We start from the raw sequence: 20,284 nt of genomic DNA on the forward strand, positions 1-20,284 counted from the left end.
AGTTGCTGACCTATCTGTTTGCCTAGATCCTCCAAGTACAGTTGTGTTCGGGGTGAGTCACACTTGGGCAATTAAGCTTTTGTCAGGGCCACGTTTTGGTCACGAGATGATCCATACGCCGGACAGTCCAGCAGCTTCATGTAACCGAGTTTATATAAATTACTTCCTCTGCTTTATTGAAACGTATCTATCGTAATTTATCTATTAAATATAAGACAGCGAAAAGAATTAGCTTACTGTTAAACGGCTCTCGACCCATTTGAAACCCTACTTCTTAGAGAGTGCAATAATCTAATTAGCACTAACTTGTAAATAGAATATAACTTATGAACTGGCATAATGTTCATTAGACCGAATCGGAGCAAAAACCTTTTTGTATGGATTGATGAAATAATGTAAATAGCAGAGCTAGAAGTATTTTGCCAAAAATCCGGAATTGTATAGGAAAATTTATGTACGAAGGTTTATAATAATTTACCAAAACATTTAAAGATCTTCCTACTAAAGTTATTAATTGATTCAATACTGAGTTTGGGAAAAAATATTATATTAATGATTATTTTAATGAAACATTATTGTTGATATTAATTTGATAATGTCATAAAACATGATGTACTTTTAAGGCAATTATGTGTGTCATATTCAGAGAGATTCAAATTGTACCACCATTAAATTTTTATACTATATTCTTGCAAAAAAACATTATTATCATTATATAGTACTTTTTAATACAAATATAATAAAATAGCCTTTTTTATCATTCTGAAATTTCTCGCTTTTCCGTGATCTCTTATTAATTTCTTATACCTGTATATGATAATACATATATTATTAGGATGTAAAAAAATTGTTAACCTTGGGTCATGATAACTATTTTTCATCTTTCAGTTTGTGAGTAAACCAATCAGACACATTTCAAACATAGCTTTACTATATTTTGTGAATTTCGTAATCACATACTTGCTTAGCTATTCTTCGCGACTTCGTTCATATTTTACGGGAATCTGTGATTTAACGTACAAGATTATTGTAGTTAGTTGTGCGCTGTGGTATTAAGACTAATATACGGATTCTTAGGGACATGTAGCAGTGTGAAATTATAGCTTCTTGATAAATGGACTATAATCAATTCGAACTCAGTTTTTGGGTGCCTGATCAACCAGATTCTTCAGCGTTGAATCCAAATATTCTAGATATAAGATTAAGAAAGGAGATAGTGGCCATTGAACGCATTTATTTAAAGTGTTATAATACATATATAAAGTCAGAACCGTTTACAATGGCATCGTTTATGTCGATATATAATTTACATACACGCTGAATTTTGTTGTATAAGGATACTTAATAACGTCATTGGCTGTTACGACTTTCGGTTTTTACGACCAAATATCAGTAGTCCCTTTCACGTTTTATAACAGATTTTGACTGTATTGTAAAAATGAAGGTATGAAACTGTATTTACTATATCCGTAAATAGGATTAAGATTTAATTACGTATTTAACTTTAATATCAGATAATTTTGAATTCAATAAAAACAGAATATTACATTTACTCTTTATAGTATACAATGATGGTCTGACAAGGTTTGCAAAAGATTAATAAATAAGATAAATATACGCAACCTAGCTTACTTCATCGTGACATAATAACAAACAGCGTCTTCCGCGAAGGTCGCACCGGTAAATATAAATTAGCAAGAATATATATTATAGAAAAGGTTATGATTAGATGCTTTTACATTAAAAACTCTGGTGAGTGAAACTTTATCAGCTGTCAAATGTTTTAATATACAATTAAATTATTTATGTCATAATATGTTCAATGTTAGTATGCAAAACTTATAATGTGTTTAAAAATATATACACCTTTCGATGTAGAAGTCGATAATGTTTTGTTTGCAAGTAATTTTAGCCTGGTTTGAGCGTGCATCCTTCAACCCTGAGGTAGTGTGATTATATCCCGGGTTCGGACCAATAGATTTTACTACATGCAATACAGCGTACGGCTGTGATAAACATCATGAGGCAAGCATCATGACTTAGAATCAAAAATTTATATGTAGCCTGAACACATATTTGTCTTTAATTAAAATTAAAGAAATAAACGCAATCGGAGACTACTGCGGATTATTTCTAACAACCCTAAAGTTGGTAATTTGTATTCATCTATATGAATGATACTGGTGAATATTTTTCCACTCATTTTTACGTTATATCCGGTAGATTATCTCTGCATTTGATATATCAGATCTTAGCCAAAACAAACAACAGCTGAGCTTTATCAGTAACGGAGTAAATTGGCGCGATTAATATTTTCATTTCATTGCGCGAATCTGAGTATGTATTTGCGAAGTCTTCATCGTTTCCGGTAACGATTTCAACATTAAAATGAAACGTTTAGCGAGACAATAAAACAAATATATATAAATTGAAACAATACATATATGTGTGTTTAAAGACAGTATAAAAATGCATTTTTTTTTAAATAAAGTAATGTAAAGTTATTAAAATATATAGCTACATACATATTTATTAAAGTCTAAGCAAAAAATAAATGGCCGTGTCATATGGTCATACCGTGGACTTTTTTTTTACTGTTAGCGTACATTTTATCATTTTGATTATTGTAGTGTTCTTCAATCGTGAAAAATTTTCAGTAAAGAGGATATTTTTGTGCTTTTCACCTGCGTATCACGACATAGGATTTTTTGCTTCCTAATGGGGTTTCGACGAATTCTTGCTTTTGAGTCTGGAGTATGACCGACAGCTCCATACTCACTTTGTACAAAGCGATCACTGCAATCCTATTTTCTTTAGCACTCCATTCCATATTGTAATTTGATAATGAACACGAAAAAATATGTGAAATGGCGCAAAATCAAAAGAAGTTTTTAAAATAATATACGTGTTCCAAATTCAATATAATTAAAATGTTGAAAAAAAAAACGTTTTTTATGTAACAGTTTTTAATGCTAGACTAGTCACAATCATGTAACCAAAAATACTACAGGAAATTCAAAGTTCAGGACAATAAACAAGGAAAACTAATTTTAGTTTGATTTGTGGCGTATGAAAATACCTTTGTTTATTCTCAATTAAATTATAATAATATTAATACATACTATATTCATTACAAATAGGTTGTGACAAAAATCAGATCGCTAGTCCTCACACTAGGGAGGTTGTTGGTAACGAGATAACAATTAGTCAGTGGTACATGGTACATGTTTAAAACAGTCTTTTTTTAAAAGGTGGTTTAGTGTCCCAACTAATCAAACAAGTCTTATGAGATTTTAAGTATGTGTGAGTGTGCTTAAAGTTTTTATAAGCGTGCGCTGTGTCTGTCTTATTATTTGGCACCTCAAAGTCATGCCCAGATACGTAGTAAGGCCTCTGTAGATTCGAAATCCAATTCGGCTAGCGTAATTTTATTGCTTATGGCTTTAGTTTACGGCAATTTCAATATGCGATCTTATAAATATTGTTTTAAATAACAAACGAACAATAGCATCTCATGCATGTTTGTTGATGCCCCACGTGACGCATCGCTTTAGATGACAGCACAATAGATCTTTTGACATAAATACATTTTCATTTGCAAAGCAAATGTAGAAAACAGTTTTTAGCCCACAGTTCTAGATAAAACCGGATTTTATTCCTCCTAGAGTATTTTCTTTCATTTCTCGACAATGTTTAAGATGTGAGATTGGTGTATTCTTTTACTGTAATTTCACTTTATGAACGACGAGTTAGCCCCCAGTGACGTTTTCCTGTTCTCAAACCTCAAGAGAATACTCGGTGGACAGTTTTGCGCTGATGAATAGGTTATCGCCGAAATTGAAGCCTATTTTGAGGCTAAATAGAAATACCACTATATGGTATCGATTTTATGGCTCGATGGCAAAATAAATAATCAAATGAAATTCTATATAAAAAAAATGTTTTTGTTATGTTATGCTATGAACTTTTCAGCTCACTTATTAGGATAGGTACTGTCAAAAACATACTCGGAGCTGAGTATACGAATGATGATACTTTGACGTCAACGATCACGTTGTGATTGGACAAATGGACATCATAACATATGTAACGTACTACAGAGGCTGTTGACCAATCAGAATCAAATTAAGCCCGTGTATCTTTACAAATGTGAATATACAGTTTATATTTCTTATATACTATATGTTATATATACATTTTATTTTCTTGTTATCCTAATATCCTAACTTCCTTCAGTACCATTGATTGGAACCCCTTCATGGGTAAAGACCTCCAGCAACTTTTTTTGAATATCTCTCCACATGGCTTTATTTATCGCTTCCTGCAACCGCTTCTTATTCTTCTATCCGCTTTTTTATTATTTAATAAGCAGGAGTTCAAAGGTTTGAAAAACTATTTGCTATTTACAATGATTAGTTAGTTACTCTTTGTGTTCATAATTCTAGCACATGTCGTAGTCAAGGTACTTAAACAACAATATACAAGATAAGATTATTATAAAAATAATTCTTCAATGAATCTAACTATAGATTTATCATAAACGTACTTTCAGCGGTAATAGCAATTCTTTATTTCCATTATCATTGAATAAAAAACTTATTAAACACAATATTAATGTGTTTTGTAGATCGCAGTTAAAAAAACACTAACTCAAGGTGTTTCGTTAACTAATTAACAACTCATCTACGAAATTTTAAGAAAAAGGCCTGCGACGGTAACCCAACCTTTTCAGTATCCGTTGCGACTATCGACTTGGAACCTCGCCCTTCGAAAACTCAACATTGAAGTCGGTGAACGCTATTGGTAGTTGTAGAGTTTATAAGAAATATATCATTAAAAATAGAAATAGCTTTTTCGCTTCCAATTTGGTCTAATAAAAATATAATTTGGTTTATTGTTAACATTAAAAAAGCCTCTGAATTACGCACTTCCATAGCTTCAACCAGTCCTTTCTAAATTATTGTGTGCTAAGAGAAAAGAGTTCTTTAGTTAAAAGTTGCAATTGGATAATATTATTTTGCATGATACATGGTTAATCTGCGAAACTATCCTAGTGTTGCATAGTCCCTGTGAAAATGTTTCTAAAACATGTTTAAACAAACGCGCTTTAGTGACGTGTTAATGATTTCTATTTTCTCGCAAATCTAGTATTTTTTTTTAAATAAAATTGATTAAAATATTTTTCTTTGGCACCAAACCAAAAACTTAATTTATTGGTGATACGTATTTTCACAGATTTGAATTTATAACGGGTCGTTAATCATAAATAATAATAGTCGAAAGGCAATCTCTCATGGGTTTTGGTTTAATTCCTCATTTTTCTTTAGAGGTTATGTACATGACTCTCGTCGATTTTTGATTTTAAAACTTGTTCGAAATGTTTTCTTTTATACACACAAAACAAGCAATCTAATAGTCACGTGACGGTAAGGTTTTTGGACCGAAAACTTTGTTGAGCTTATACATCATACAAAATGCACTCAACCTCTAATAAAAACTTGTTATAATAACCTAAAATCACTTGAGAGTAACTTTCTAGGAAGACACGTTCTACTAAAAAAGCGATAGCTTGTGCTATGTGGTCTTAATTGTTTACTATATTCAAACATTTTATAAATCAGACTTCTTGAGTGACGCTTCAAAATACCCATAATATGTATATGGAATCAAAATCATTTTATTATACTATTATTTATAAGTATTGTGTTTAAAATGTGTAGAAATATATCATTAGTAGGGACAATGTACGTATAACATTTCTATTATAATTTTTGTTCTTTTGCGAATTTCAGTATAGACGAAAGAGGAACACTACTATTTAAAATTAAAGAGAAATTCAATCATGTTTTGGTGTAAACAATACAATTCGCCTGCTCTGTTATTAGACAACCGATAGTTAGGTTATGATATTTTTTAAATAATTGATTTGATACTTTTGTATACAATATTCAAATTGGCAAAAGATCTCCTTAGTAATACTCACTTTTATTCACTAAACAATTAAAATTTGAAAACTGATACACATCTTATCATTGAAATACCTTCGTGAACATAATTATACTTAAACACACTATCACTGACTAGAAAGATAACGACTTTTTCGCGTACACACGCGCGACTTCGCCTTCCGACGGACGAATGACAAATGAGCGTCAACGAGTTTCGGTCCTTGTTTACGGCGATTTACTCGCTCAAGTTCAAGGGATGAGACTGTAGGGCTGGCAAAACTTACGGTTGGAAACACGAAACAGTCTTAGATAAGTTGGCTAATGTCATTAGAAAAAATATTGTATTAGGAGACTTAATGACTAATATATTGTATTATATTAGTCAATAAGTCTCGTAAGTGAGTTGCCGACCTTTTAGGAATTGGTACGCTCTTTTCTTGAAGGACCTTAACACGAATTGGTTCGCTAATACTTCAGTGGGCAGCTGGTTCAATATAGAAGTGGTGCGCGGAAAAATCTGCCTTAAGAAACGATTCGTTGTGGAGCGACGGACGTCGAGATACGGATGGTAAAATATATAAACGATTTAAATACTTATGAATCATACAATCGGACTTAAAATTCAGCCCTGTTAGAAAGAAAAACGTTAGAAATACAGTTCAATGTGCAAAAGATAGTTTCTTATATTTAAAACCAAATAAATATATAATACAAAATGCCATCCAACAACATTTTATAAGATTATATATGCTTGTTAAATTGTGTTTGAAATTATAAAATATATTTTGTAAAAATAATTTTACATCATAATATAGTCACCAAATTTAGCAGAACTATTATATCGATAAACATGACTAATACCTATCGTTTAACGTATTTTTTTTAATTTAAACATACAAACAATCTGTAGCGTAGGTAATACCGTTGCTAACGATCTTAAAGGATTTGCAAAGTTTGAATTAAATCGGTTAAGGGACCGGTGAAGTATTACGTCACGCAATTTTTGGAGATTCTTGACCCTCCCCCCATTTAACGTGCCGTAACGTTTTCTATACCCAATAGTAAAATGTTTCGTGACCACACGGTGAACCACCCACCCTCTTTACCTAAAAGTTACCATTATATGGTGTAAAGTACTGGAAAGTCAAGTCTAACGCGTAATTCATTCCCCGCCTCGCATCGTAACGTTTGGTCAGTTTTACAAGAAGCGTAGCCGTTTTGTGTTATGCTGTGTGAAACGAAAGGAAATATATATCTAGTAGTAGGCAAAAGCCCCTCAAATATGATCTCGAAAATGAAAACATTAATGTATTAGTTTAATCGTGAATATAAAAACATTTTCTAAAAATTATTGCCAGCCCTAATATGAGTGGCCAGCGTACCACGAGCTCCACCTACACTAACGTACTTGTTACAGGTGGGGTCATGACGGGTTGGTCTGATTTATTTTTCTTTTCCTTGCGATAATGGAGGGAACACCTCTATGATGTCATCAAATAAATTGTATACTTTAAGTAACATGGTAGGTGATAATGTAGAATTTCGAAAAGACGGTTCAAGTTACCTTTGGATCCATAAACTAAACCTTTCAGCGTTAAACAAATGAGAATATTAAAAAATTAACATTACAAAGCCATAGATTTGTGTGCGTAATTGTTTTATTTTACAAAATTTAATAAAAGCTTCATCTTAAACTAATCAAAATCGCCGTCACTGAACACTTAACTGTTTTTGCTTTTTGACTGACTTTAGACTATCACTTTGACTTATAATTTGTTTTTGTATGCACGGCTCTGATGATCGAGGTGTCCAATTATTGATTCGACCTTTAAAACAATGTTTATAGATTTCATACCCTGTATATAAATTAATTGTCTTTTGTCCATAATTTTTGGTAATACAAGACAATAAATATTATTATTTAATACTTTTTAGTGGACTTTGAAGACTTTGTTTTCATTAAAAATTCTTATATATGACTTTTAGTTTCCGAGGATTTATTTACAAACGTACATATTTATGATATTTAGCATAAGTGCTTGGAAGGCTCAATAGCATACGTCAATCAGACCCAATAACCTTGTTGAAGCCGGTAAAAAAGTTGGAACGATTTTCACTCCTGAGGTCGTAGGTACGATCCCCGGCTGTGCAATAGAATTTCTTTTTGTATGCGAATTTAACATTCGCTCGTACGGAGAACATTGTGAGGAAACCGGCCTGCCTTAGACCCAAAAAGTCGACGGCGTTTGTCAGGCACAGGAGGCTGATCACCTACTTACCTATAAGACAAATGACCATGAAACAGATTCAGACATCTAAGGCAGATTGTTGTAAAGTTTCTACTAGTATAAATATCTAACACAAAATTTGTATATTATTTTATTCCGTCAGCATATATGGCATATAAGACGTAATGTTCAACGAGTGCAACGATAAGAATTCCAAAACACAAATACAGTGACTAATACGACGAAAATGCCGTCACATAAACAGAAGAGAACGAATGAGTCAGCCAAACGCCTTAAAACATGTAATAAGTTCTTTTTCGTCTTTATTTATAAAAAAAATCCCTATTCTATATATACCTTTACAGCGATAACTAATACGATAGAACTACACAATATTACTTACATCGTTAATTCTACAATTAAAAATTAATTTAAAAAATGTATATACCTAATATATAGACATTATACTCGTAACTAATAAGACATATGATTTAGGTCCCCTCGATATATATACATTTCTGTTTTGACGTTCTTAAGTATACCTACATTACCTTTATGAATAAATGGTTTTTGATTTTTTTTTAAATTTCGAAAAAATATATTCTTTAATGGTGGCATATTCAAAATAAATTTACGAGACACTCGTGGTTCAGGACTATGGAGTTGGGTACACTACATAAAACCTAGTTGTCTTGGGTGTGATAGGGTACAAGAAATTAGGGAAGGGATCTTAGAATCACATGGTGGTTGCCTGGAAGAGATCGCTCGAAAGCGATAAGGCCGCCAGTTGCTCTCCTTTTGATTTAATTATGTTAATTTTTTTATATTGTAATGTAACGAAGTGTTAATAAATGAAATAAATATTTTTAAGGTCCTTAGAGTTACGTATATATAACGTGGAAATGCTGCGTGTGCCAAATAATAATGGCATGATAAGCGGTCACAAGTGGTTGCAGTGCCGCGAGCGCGTACAAATTTATTCAGAGAAACGACATTTACGCTTGTCTTGCCCACTCTGAATATTATTGCATGTGAGACGGATATATGTATTTAGTTGCATTCACAAGAATTGCATTATTTATAATTAGTTATAAAAAGGTTTACGTTTTTTGTTTTCTTGTTTTGATTATATTACGTTTTTAGTTTAATTTTTATTTATCGTTTTTATTTTTATTAATAAGGCGTCTATTGTATTAGGAAATAAGGAAAAAGTAACAAGCAGCTCTTGCGAACTCGGCCATAGATGTAATCTAAATAAGTAATCTAAATAAATAATAATAATCTCGAAATAATTAGATGTACCTCGAGAAATCTTATTTATTACATGTATCGCTCGCGTGAGTGGCGCCTTGCAAACGAAGTTGGAGTACAATCTATATTCTTTTAGGTGTGGGTCTCACATTTCTGTGTATGTCTTCAATTCATACACCGTTAACTTCTTGGTTCTAAGGCATGACGTTTTCTTACGTTGTTTTACTTCATCATACGTTTAAATGTGTGTATTCTGTGTATGACAGACGGTTCGTCGAAGATACGATAAATAATTAATGTTTATATTTGTACCTTTTATGAATTATAAATTTAAAATCATTTTGCTATGCAATTTTAAACAGGCGAGATACATCTAATGCTTTAAAAGTTAATAATTTAAGTAATTATTAACTTTTCCGTTAGAGTTTTACCATGAAACTTTAATCGTAAATATTGCCAGCGAAAACTTTTAACTTCTAAAACAAAATACTTGTTTAATAAATATACAGGCACACGTCTTTTTATATAACTAGAAAATTATTAAAAAAAAAACAACACAAATAAAATTATTTAAGTTTATTGGTGTTGTTAACAGATGGCGTTAAACAATATATTGATTTTGTTGATCTATTCCACACTAGATGGCGCGAAAACAAAATACTAACTACTACATTTTTGACTTCAAAGGAAGCGTCTTAAAATAAAACTGACATTGGTTATCTACCACTTAATTTATCAAATTATTTTTGATGTGCTAGCTTCCTCTGGTCTGAAAGAAGGATACTTGAATAGTCTAAACACTAAAAGAATTAATTAAGATTGGTTAGTTATTAAAATTTAATTTAAAATTACAAAATGTCTGTTTAATTATAAAACCTTTTTAACGACTTTTTACGTCATATAGTCACGAGATTTAGCAAAACTATGATTTCATGTCAATATCAAATTCATCGAAATTTTCTTCGAATTCATTTAAAATCTTCGAAACATGACTCTTCGTTTTAACGTGTATTTAATAAAGTTACTTACTCTGGAGGAATGATGGTGTACGTATGGACAATACGTTTATAAAAGTAGAAATCTTTGGCCCCAGTGGCTAACGTCAAGGCGTTATATATATCGATAGCTGTCGGAATAACTGCGTTAGCACGTTTTAGAGTATGACATTATCATAACAATAATATTATATTACTCAAATGCTTGTATTAGTAGACACAAACAGAAAAAACAAATGCATATGAAATTGTAAAAGTACACCTATTCTCAGTAAATTGGTATATCAAACCCAACTGTTTTCCTTAAGTTCACCACTTTATCACGTACGCGGTTTGCGCCACTCAGAATTCCATGACTCTTAAAGGTGTCTGAAGCTCAATGGCCACGACTTGGCTTATTACCTATGTCTTAAGTTCGGACTCTAAAGAGAAGGAAAATGTTTCACATTGGTTTACTAATAGTATATATTAATTTTTTTGCAAACTTATTTAATGTACTCAGTCAGTGAGGGCCTATTCACTAAGCGCTTTAGTTAATAAAATTGCATTGAATAAAGTATATTTAGTATCCAAATATCTATTTATAATCATGTTATTGTATACATCTCTATTATATATCCTATAGATTAGGGTCAGAGATAATGAGCAGTTGATGAAGGAAAGGAATCAAACAATCGAACAGTGTAATATTTTGTGTCGTTGTTGTTCAGTGGTTTCGTTTCAGAAATATACAAATCTTATTGACCTTTATAACAATAAGTGTGGATTGTTATAGAGATTAGTTAGATATATCTGTAGATATTTGTACTTCTTCTGGCCTTCTGGCAATGTAAGTGTCCACATGGACAAATTGTTGTTAATGTCCACTTGATGTGATACCGCACACGATGTGGCGGTATCACATCAAGTGAGCCTCCTGGCCGTTTGCCTTCTATTATATAAAAAAAATGTGTGTGTGTGTCAGCTACGACGCACGATTGGAGTTTACTCCTTACGAACGATAATTATGATATATATCGAATAGAAAAAAAGGGTAAATGAACGCATCTGCTAAAATGATAAGAGCAACAAACATATATCTGTAATTATTCGGATTATTTATATTACTTCAATAAAGCGTATTACATAAAGTATATTACAAAACAATATAAATACAATTTTAGAGAGAGAATGAGATGGAATCATTCTTTTACACGTTCAATCCTACAGATATATATGTTTGTCTCTTTCGACGTAACGCCTCAACTTTTCGTGTTACACTTGATTTTACTCCTCATAAAATTTCCGTACCGGGCCTTATAACTCAAATCGTTTCTTAAGGAGTAAACTCCAAAAACATTGTTACATTAGAAAATTTAAAACTGCCTTTTTAATAAAGCTCAGCCGAGCTTGGTTCTATATCCAATATCTTTAACATTGTTATGATTGCTGCATATATATCATTTTAATACTATACTCTGTTTTAAAAGGCACTGGACAGAAACAGGTGGAAACAGATAGTCCACTCCATGTTTCCTTGCTGAACTAAACTAAATATCGTGAACTAAATTGTTCATAACAATGGATTTTATTACTTGACAGTATATCACTGTTTATTTGAGATCTTGTTTAAATCTAAATCAAATAAAAATATATCTATTAAATCCAACAACAAATACATTTCTCAATAGAAGGTATGTCTATAAATAAAGTACATAGTCCTGTTCTAAGTTGAAGACGCCAGTTTTAATTGAAACGCCAATAATTAATTATCAATGTACTTACTCATAATGTCTGTACCAATTGAATGAGGTCACAGCGATAAAAACCGTCTCATTCGAATTATTATATTGTAAATGGAACGTAGTATCGGACGATTTTTTATCGGACCAAATCACGCTTTGGTTTTGCAATTATAGAGAATTTATTTATTAAATATTCTAGCTGAATCGGTAAGTCGGTCTTTGTTAATTCCTGCTTCAGACACCAATAAATGATTGTACATGCTTTATGCATTCTTATGGAATCAAATAAACCTATAAAATTAATTCTGAACCAAATGAATTTATATTTACGTTGATGTGTCAAAGCCACACGAAATATTTACATATTTTTTTTTATATCAGGACATTTATGTCATAAATACAGTTTTATTATTATCTACCGAAGAAAAGCCAAACTTAGCGAGTGAATAACGATAACGATCCACATAGGAAGTTATTGAAAAAGTTACTTGTTTTATAAATACAGCTTACGTTTAAAAAACAAATAAAAAATAATACAATGTCCATTCTTTGTATCGCGTCACATTCTTTAAACAAATTAAAAATATATCTGAGTATGTATTTCTTTTGTTTCGTTGAGTTTTGAACTTTTCAATGTTTTTATCGTCGTATTGCGTCAATAATATACTTAGGACATGTCAAGACCTTAATAATTATAGTCACTATACGCTAATCGGCTGTCAGGTTTTATAACGTTTTATATTCTCATAACTAAAGCCACTTAAACATAATCCATATTTAAGAATGCTTACATCAACTGGACATATAATTTGGACTTCATTGAAACTATTTGTTGAAGTATTATAATTACACTTTTATTGCTTATTAAATATTGTGATTTAACGCGTACAATATTATTTACAAATAAATGATATGTAAATACATATACGCCTAGTTCAAGGTCTCTTGGGGTCATTCACCGGTCATAGGTCACACGTTTATAAATGCGCTTGGCGTTTGTTTTGCTTAACTCATTTGTTTGTTTAGCTAAATTGTATATAAGTAAGCGATATAAAAATAATACAAAAACAAAGAGATCTCATTATTTAATTATTTAGGAATTTATTTTATATTATTAATAATTCATATCTACCGCGCCGGCTACTCCTGATACACAAGTACATGATTTATCATTTATAAATACACATGTCAATGATCAAGGCTAACACATCAATGATGATAAACATAAAATCAACAAAAAATTGTAATAATGGAAAATCTTACGACGCAATTTAAAACTTCAAACTTTAAACTTCACACATGATGTCCGCGCTCGCTCACTTCAAACACACATAAAAAACAAAAGAAATTCAAATCATCTTTCGCTTTCAGCAACTCGTGCGCACGCTTCACAATTGACATGCGATCGTAGATTATTATTATTACTTTTCCTCCTCACTGCATGATTGCGTTCTCTAGAAGGAAATTTCTGTAATGTCTTCTCGGTCACCGGCTCGTCTTTCTTCAGCCGACGGCATATTTCAGCCCACTCCAATTGTTTTAATGATAGACACATTGAGGCGTGTTTACAACGTGACTTCACAGTTGACAATGACTTGATATGCGCTTGCGACCTCACGCTGAGTGATCAAGGTTGACAATTCTTTCCTTCTTATTGATAATTTGTGGCACGTTTGTTTTGACATTATGAAAGCGAGATAAGTTATCGGAGCCGGACTAAGATATGGCCTATTAGTTAAAACACTCTTATCGTCTCAATGTATTAGTTTTTAAGCCATTAACATTTGTTTGTATTTTAATGGACGCTTAACGAAGTGTGTCACGAATAAGGTTTATGGTAAATTGGGATATTATTGTTACCCGAATTTATTAAATGATTTAAATTTTAAATTAAATTTATGATGTCAATTCTTACGGAACGTAACCCTATTGAACTATTGAAATGAATACGTGTATATAAATCGTGTGGCATATGCAAACTATCAAAACAAACTTACCTCCATGGATGTGAAATGAATCCCGGACACAATTCCGGACAGTTGTCGCAAGGCCTGCCTTCAGAGACTTCTTTTATCCTGACGCCCTGCAACAAATTACAAAAAATCTAAATAAATATATTTCAATAAAATTTCAGCACACAGCTGTAAAACACTTAACGTTATTCGTAATAAATTTGTTATTATATCCTTTAAAAATTGATATTGGATCTGATCGCCAACTAGGAAGATTCCTAGTGGAAGTGAGAAATCAATGGAGTGCCAGACACTTGAAGGTGATACAATTTTTAAAGGCAAGAATAGGAGAGTATTTAGACTAAACATTTGACAACAATTACAATTAACTTTTCTTATTATTGTGACATCATGATAATAAATATGACATTTGCATGTTTATTTTTATAATGAATTAATGAATGAACCTGTAAATCATAATCATCAATTAGTTTTAGACGCCTAAAACACTTAGTAACTTCTGCATTCTCATCTTCATCATCGCATTCACTGTAACTATCTGAAGTGGAATCACTGTCCCATTTGTTTGCAAATATCTTAAAAATGTTTCGTCTCTCACACCATGATTCAGAGTCTCGTATGTTTATTTTTTTATTCTTCCTGTGAATTTTAAACGGTACTTGCTTTAGCCTAGGTTGTATAACGTAAGATGGCTTTGCTATTGTCGTTTTGTAGAATTTCTCGTAGTCTTCTTCGGTCACACCACAATGGTATAGGAGATAGTCCTTTTTTATTTGCTCTATACCTACAGGGTCTCTCCAGTAGATCTCTTTCTTTCTAACTCCTAAGTAATAATCGAGTTCTCGATCGCCATAATCGCTGCTTTCGTCTGATTGATTATCTTGTGAATGGGTATCACTATCTTTGTGATCGTCGACTATTTTTGCAAGTAAACGATACTTCCTCGTATTCGGCACCTTTTTTAATAAGTTAGCTGTATTCGATGTCAGGAATTTTGTCGTCTTCTTGTACGCAGTAGCGACCGACTCCCGTCTACGCTTCAAATTGTACATCTTTCTCCGGTTGACAGGGCGATGAAAAAGTCTGTTAAGCAACTTCAGTGTTTTAATCCAGAACTTCATTTCACTAAAGCATTTTGAAATAACATTTTCGGTTCTCTGTCGGCTTAATAAAACAAAGGGGAAGTTTCACGGAACGTTGCTTGCAAAGAACTAGCCGTGGTTTTACTGTTACGATTCAATTGGGAGGGTGACGTGATGGGGATCACCTGTCAATGGTTGGGTAAGGTTATCTAACCAGGTATTATAGAACCTACATAATGGAATTAAAGGTTAGTTAGCTGATTGCGGTGAGGGGTCAGAGTGGGCTGGTCGGCATTCATTGTAGATCGTAAGGGTGTGGACTTTTTATGATCATGCAAACAGTGCTAAATGTGTCCATCGCAAATGACACGACAAATTGCAACACCCTTGGGTGATATTGCTTGTTATATTGCTGGTCTTGTTAGCAATTACACTAAATAAAGGTCCAGCGACATATCCACGTGATTAACACGCGTTTAAGTAGTAATAAATCTTTATTATGTTTACATAATACATAAAGAGTTAATATAATATGTACATTATTAAAGAGAAGTCCTAAGCGATTTCGGATACTAATGCAGTGCTTCTAAAACTAAACTATGTTTTCTCATTTAACTTAATTGTAATTTATAAATAATTAAATGCAGTTGTGCATTGACGGACGTCAAGGTGATACGGGTGGAATTTTGTGTTCTGCCTCGACGTCCGATGATGAAACTCAGCTGCAGGTATTAATCCGAACAACTCCTCTGAACACTCTCCACGGTAAATGCGGTATAATATTAGGTCAAAAGTAACATTTCTTTATATTTTGAAACTTTTTTTAAATACTGTCACACAAGAAACTAACATAACATACCGTTAAAGATTCAAATTTCTGTAAAATAGATAAATACCTAAACATAAACATAGAAGACACAAAAAACGTATTGTTTTGAAGGAACTGTCGGATCATTTAAGATGTTTTTATTCTGGCCCATACATCACCTTTGGTCTTAAATCATTTATATACTTGGATCCTATACGTACAAACGAAACGGTCAGGAGGCATGCGAAATGACCTAACTAATAGATTTTATTAATATTTAATATAAATGCTTATTAAAAATTCAATTTGCTACTGTAATAGCTTAAAAAAAAAATTACACAATGCCGTTTTGTTTCATTGAAAATAAAGGTGACGGTTGGGTGATCTTATCATCGGAAATAATTTCCTCTTGGTTGGATTAAATGTTTGGGAAACACTTCTTTACATATAATTTAAATAGAAATCAAAAAAAACAGAAATATTGATTACATTCGCAATAGTATATACTTAATTAGTTGTTGCAGGTCAATTCAATTAGATATAAGTTATGTCAAATTCGATATAAGCGCCACCTAGTAGTACCTAAACGAACTTTATTAAACATTCAACGTCTCGGAGCATTTTAGTACTTTATGGTTTCGCGCCATCTAGCGTCGAATAGCTAAACTAGCATTGCTCTTAGATTTGATAGTTTCTTGGTTCAGATACACTTCATAAGAAAAATTAATTCTAGCGAAAAACTAAAACTTAATATTATAACTTAAAAGTTTGAGCAACTAACGCTGCTCGAATTTCCATATAGTTTTTAATCTCTAAACGAATAATGATGCAAAATTGTTATAAAGATTGAGATTGAGATTGTTCTCAGCTTCAATCAGGCAAACGAGCAGGCTTCGTGTTACTTCGGGTTAAATGCTAACCACCGCCCGTGGCCATCTGTCGCACCATTACGAAATTGGTACGTTCTTCTCTTGAAGGTTCTTTAAGTCGATATTCCCTATCGTACCGTATACCTGGTATGACAACTGTTTCTAGAAAATGGTGGTGTTCGGAAAAAGTGCATTAAAAAGCGCTAGCGTGTTTAAATATATATTTAAACTTTAGATATATATATAATAATTTTTTTTATAAATATGTAAATGGGCCGGAGTATCATCTGATGATAAGCGATGCCACCACCCATGGATACTCTTAATGGCAGAGGGCTCACGAGTGCGTAACCGGCCTTTTAAGAATTGGTATTTTCCTGAAGGATCCGAAACCGGTGTATGTTTTCTTACATTTGGAACACTGCTAGTATTAATGACCTAATTTGATGTTATCTGTCTAATGATGTGAAGTACTTACAATTTTAAATTTCATACTGTTGTAACATTTATCGTGTTGCCTGAAAGATATAACAAAAAGCAGCAGGTCTGCCTCGTTTTTATCGTGTTTCATTTTGTTTAAGTATCTGTGAAATTGTCTATAAATATGCATTTGATTGTTTAAAACATTATGGTTACTTAACAATAATCGAAGAGTTCAAACCCGAAAGTTTTTAAAACAAATTATTCCAATTTTTATAAATCTAAATTTATTATTATTTAATTAAAAAGCAAATACAAGGTCACATTAACATTGTTTTATTAATGAGTAATGCGAAGAAGGCTGTTCAAAAGACAAACACACATTACACTTTTACAAACAAAAATTATTCATACCGATGCATGAAACTCGACCGGAATGGTGGAAGGCAGGATCGGACGCGATTTGCAATATTTAATTTGATAGCAAGAAAAGGATGTAATTTATGTTGTGTATTTTAAAGTAATTCAATTATAATTCAACATACTACAAAAATGGCAAGTACATACAGCTCATCCTTTAATGGTCCTGTTAACGGATTGTGTCGAATTGCAATAAAACTGTGATATTTGCAGCAACTCCATAATGACTTTTTTTCGAGTCGTTGCATTGATAGCTATTTAGTTATTGTTTTCTTTTGCTTTCTTATATTCCTACCTAATTACTATTTATGTACGTATTTACATTGTATATTCGCGGACGCTTGGCGGATCCAAATACAAATGTCCCCTCGGTAGTTGTGTGCTGCTATATTGCGGGATACTCGATTGTGAGGAAACATTGAACTTACATGGTCAGTTCCATGGTTGGCCTTCTTAAGTTCTCGTGTCATTTTCACATGTCATTCACATTCTTGTTAAAACATATTTTTATAAGTTTGTGATTGTCCTCATTTTAGCATGTGTTATGTCTGAGAGTATAAATAAATTATAGTAAACATATTGAAAATTTTCATACATTTGGATTAAGATTATTCTTTAAAATATTTATGGGTGCTTATTGGTGATCGTGCAGGCGATTTCATGTATAATAAGTGACCGTGTTTACGCCAGCACTTTCCAATCCATTTAATAGTGTTTTCGCATAGCATTTGATTTATTATAATTTCCGATAGGATCTCATGCAAAGCAGAAAATTATATTTTAAAACTACTATATAATATAATATTATGTACTCAAAGTCTTGAGAGTAGTGTGCAACCCAAGTGTGTACCAAGAACATGGGTTCTTTGTGCCTATGGGATATTGGCCAAGGCCAAGGTTGTTTGCGATACCAAGGGCCAAAATCAGTCTGTTTGGACAGATCCCCGATATCAAAAATTCTGCGCCTACTAAATGCTGTCTCCAATACTATCGACATATATATTCACAGTAGCGATATTGTGAATATTATGTGTTTAAGAATATAATATTTACTTTATTATATTATTTAATTTTTTTCTCAACCATCGTATTAGCTAGTCTGTATACGATAATAAATAAAATAATTTGTAGACAACAAGCTTGCTTGTTATGAAACAGTACTTTGGGTTTTCAGTAACATAAAAATTACAGTCATTAAAAGAAATTCACTGTGTTCTAGTGATCAATTGTTTTACTTACCACTGTTTAGCACTTAAGACGAACGTACTCTAACACCAATGCACTAGTTCAAATGGTTTTGTCCTTTTAAGTCTTGTCACTAGGTCCGCGATGTCAAGGAATTGAATAAACATTTACGTGATGGTAAAGCCTATTTTCGTGGATTCCAGGTGTATTTTTTATTATTGTGACGTCCTCTACATTAACGTCACAGTTGAGGTTGTTATCGCGAATGTACCAAGGATAACGGGTTTCAGGGTTTTACCAAGGGTAATGAATAACCTGAACCCTGAATGAAACTTTATTTTGGAATAGATACATTTATTTAATGTAAATATTATTATGTATTAAGGTTACTCTGTCTTTAAAATCATTCCTAGTCCTAGATATTATTTAGTAACTTTATATGATTAGGAATGAGTAATTATTTTCGGAAATAAAATCGCTCTACTCCTATGTTTTGATTCCACTTATTCCTAATTTGGAATTCAGGGTCGATATTAAATGCGATTGCGTAACGTAATATATTGGGCAGTGATCTAAAGCTTGATGATGAACTACCGAATGTTATTTGTTTTACGCGGTTTCGCTTGAATAAAATTAAGAGAAATTATCTCTTAATAAGGCTGTATAGGGATGCAACAAATCTACTGAGCCTGTATAAGATAATGCTTTAGAAATTTATAACAGGTTAGGATGTGGCATTTACTTTGGAGTCCACGGTAAACGAAGTAAGGGAAATAACAATTAATAGACTAGACTAAGAGTAAATTAAAAACCTAACACCCTAATGACTAATTATTTTAAAATTCTTCTACATAAACACATATTAACCATATCCTATCCTATCGCTCAATGACTCTCACCCCTGAGGTCGTATGTTCGATCCCCGGCTGGGCACCAATGATTTTCTTTCTATGTGCGCATTTAACATTAGCTCGAACGGTGAAGGAAAACATCGTGAGCAAAAATGACTTGCCTTAGACCCAAAGTGTCGACGGCGTGCGTCAGGCACAGAAGGTTGATCGCCTACTTACCTATTCGATTAACAAATGATCATGAAACAGATACATTAATCTGAGGCCCAGACCTAAAAAGGTTGTAGCGCCATTGATTTATTTATTTTTATCCTGCTCACCCGTGACTTTTGTAATTAATTTATTTCTTCATGTATTGCATTGTAATTCATGAACTGTGATATTAGTTTGTACTGTGTTACTTGTAATTTCATTTTTGTTGATTTGGTAATGCACTTTTTAATATTTATTTTTTTGTTTTACTAGGACTGCCTGGAAAAGATCGCTTGTTAAATAATTTATGTTATTTGTTTTTATTTTAATGTAACGAA

General features: G+C 32.2%; 1 protein-coding gene across 2 annotated transcripts in view; it reads right to left on the reverse strand.

The window, feature by feature from the left end:
* Nucleotides 1-20,284, reverse strand: part of LOC123713930 (four and a half LIM domains protein 2) — a 139,059-nt gene that overhangs the window by 64,893 nt on the left and 53,882 nt on the right. Inside the window, exon 2 of one of the 2 annotated variants that reach the window (XM_045667823.1) lies at nucleotides 14,144-14,229. In XM_045667823.1, the coding sequence (XP_045523779.1) occupies nucleotides 14,144-14,229 (86 nt within the window). Of the gene's footprint in view, nucleotides 1-5,983; nucleotides 6,123-14,143; nucleotides 14,230-20,284 lie in introns of those variants that run through there. The other variant, XM_045667822.1, reaches the window with a different exon arrangement.

This window comes from Pieris brassicae, chromosome 9 (assembly GCF_905147105.1).
Source record: "Pieris brassicae chromosome 9, ilPieBrab1.1, whole genome shotgun sequence".
NCBI classification, from domain to species: Eukaryota; Metazoa; Arthropoda; class Insecta; order Lepidoptera; family Pieridae; genus Pieris; species Pieris brassicae.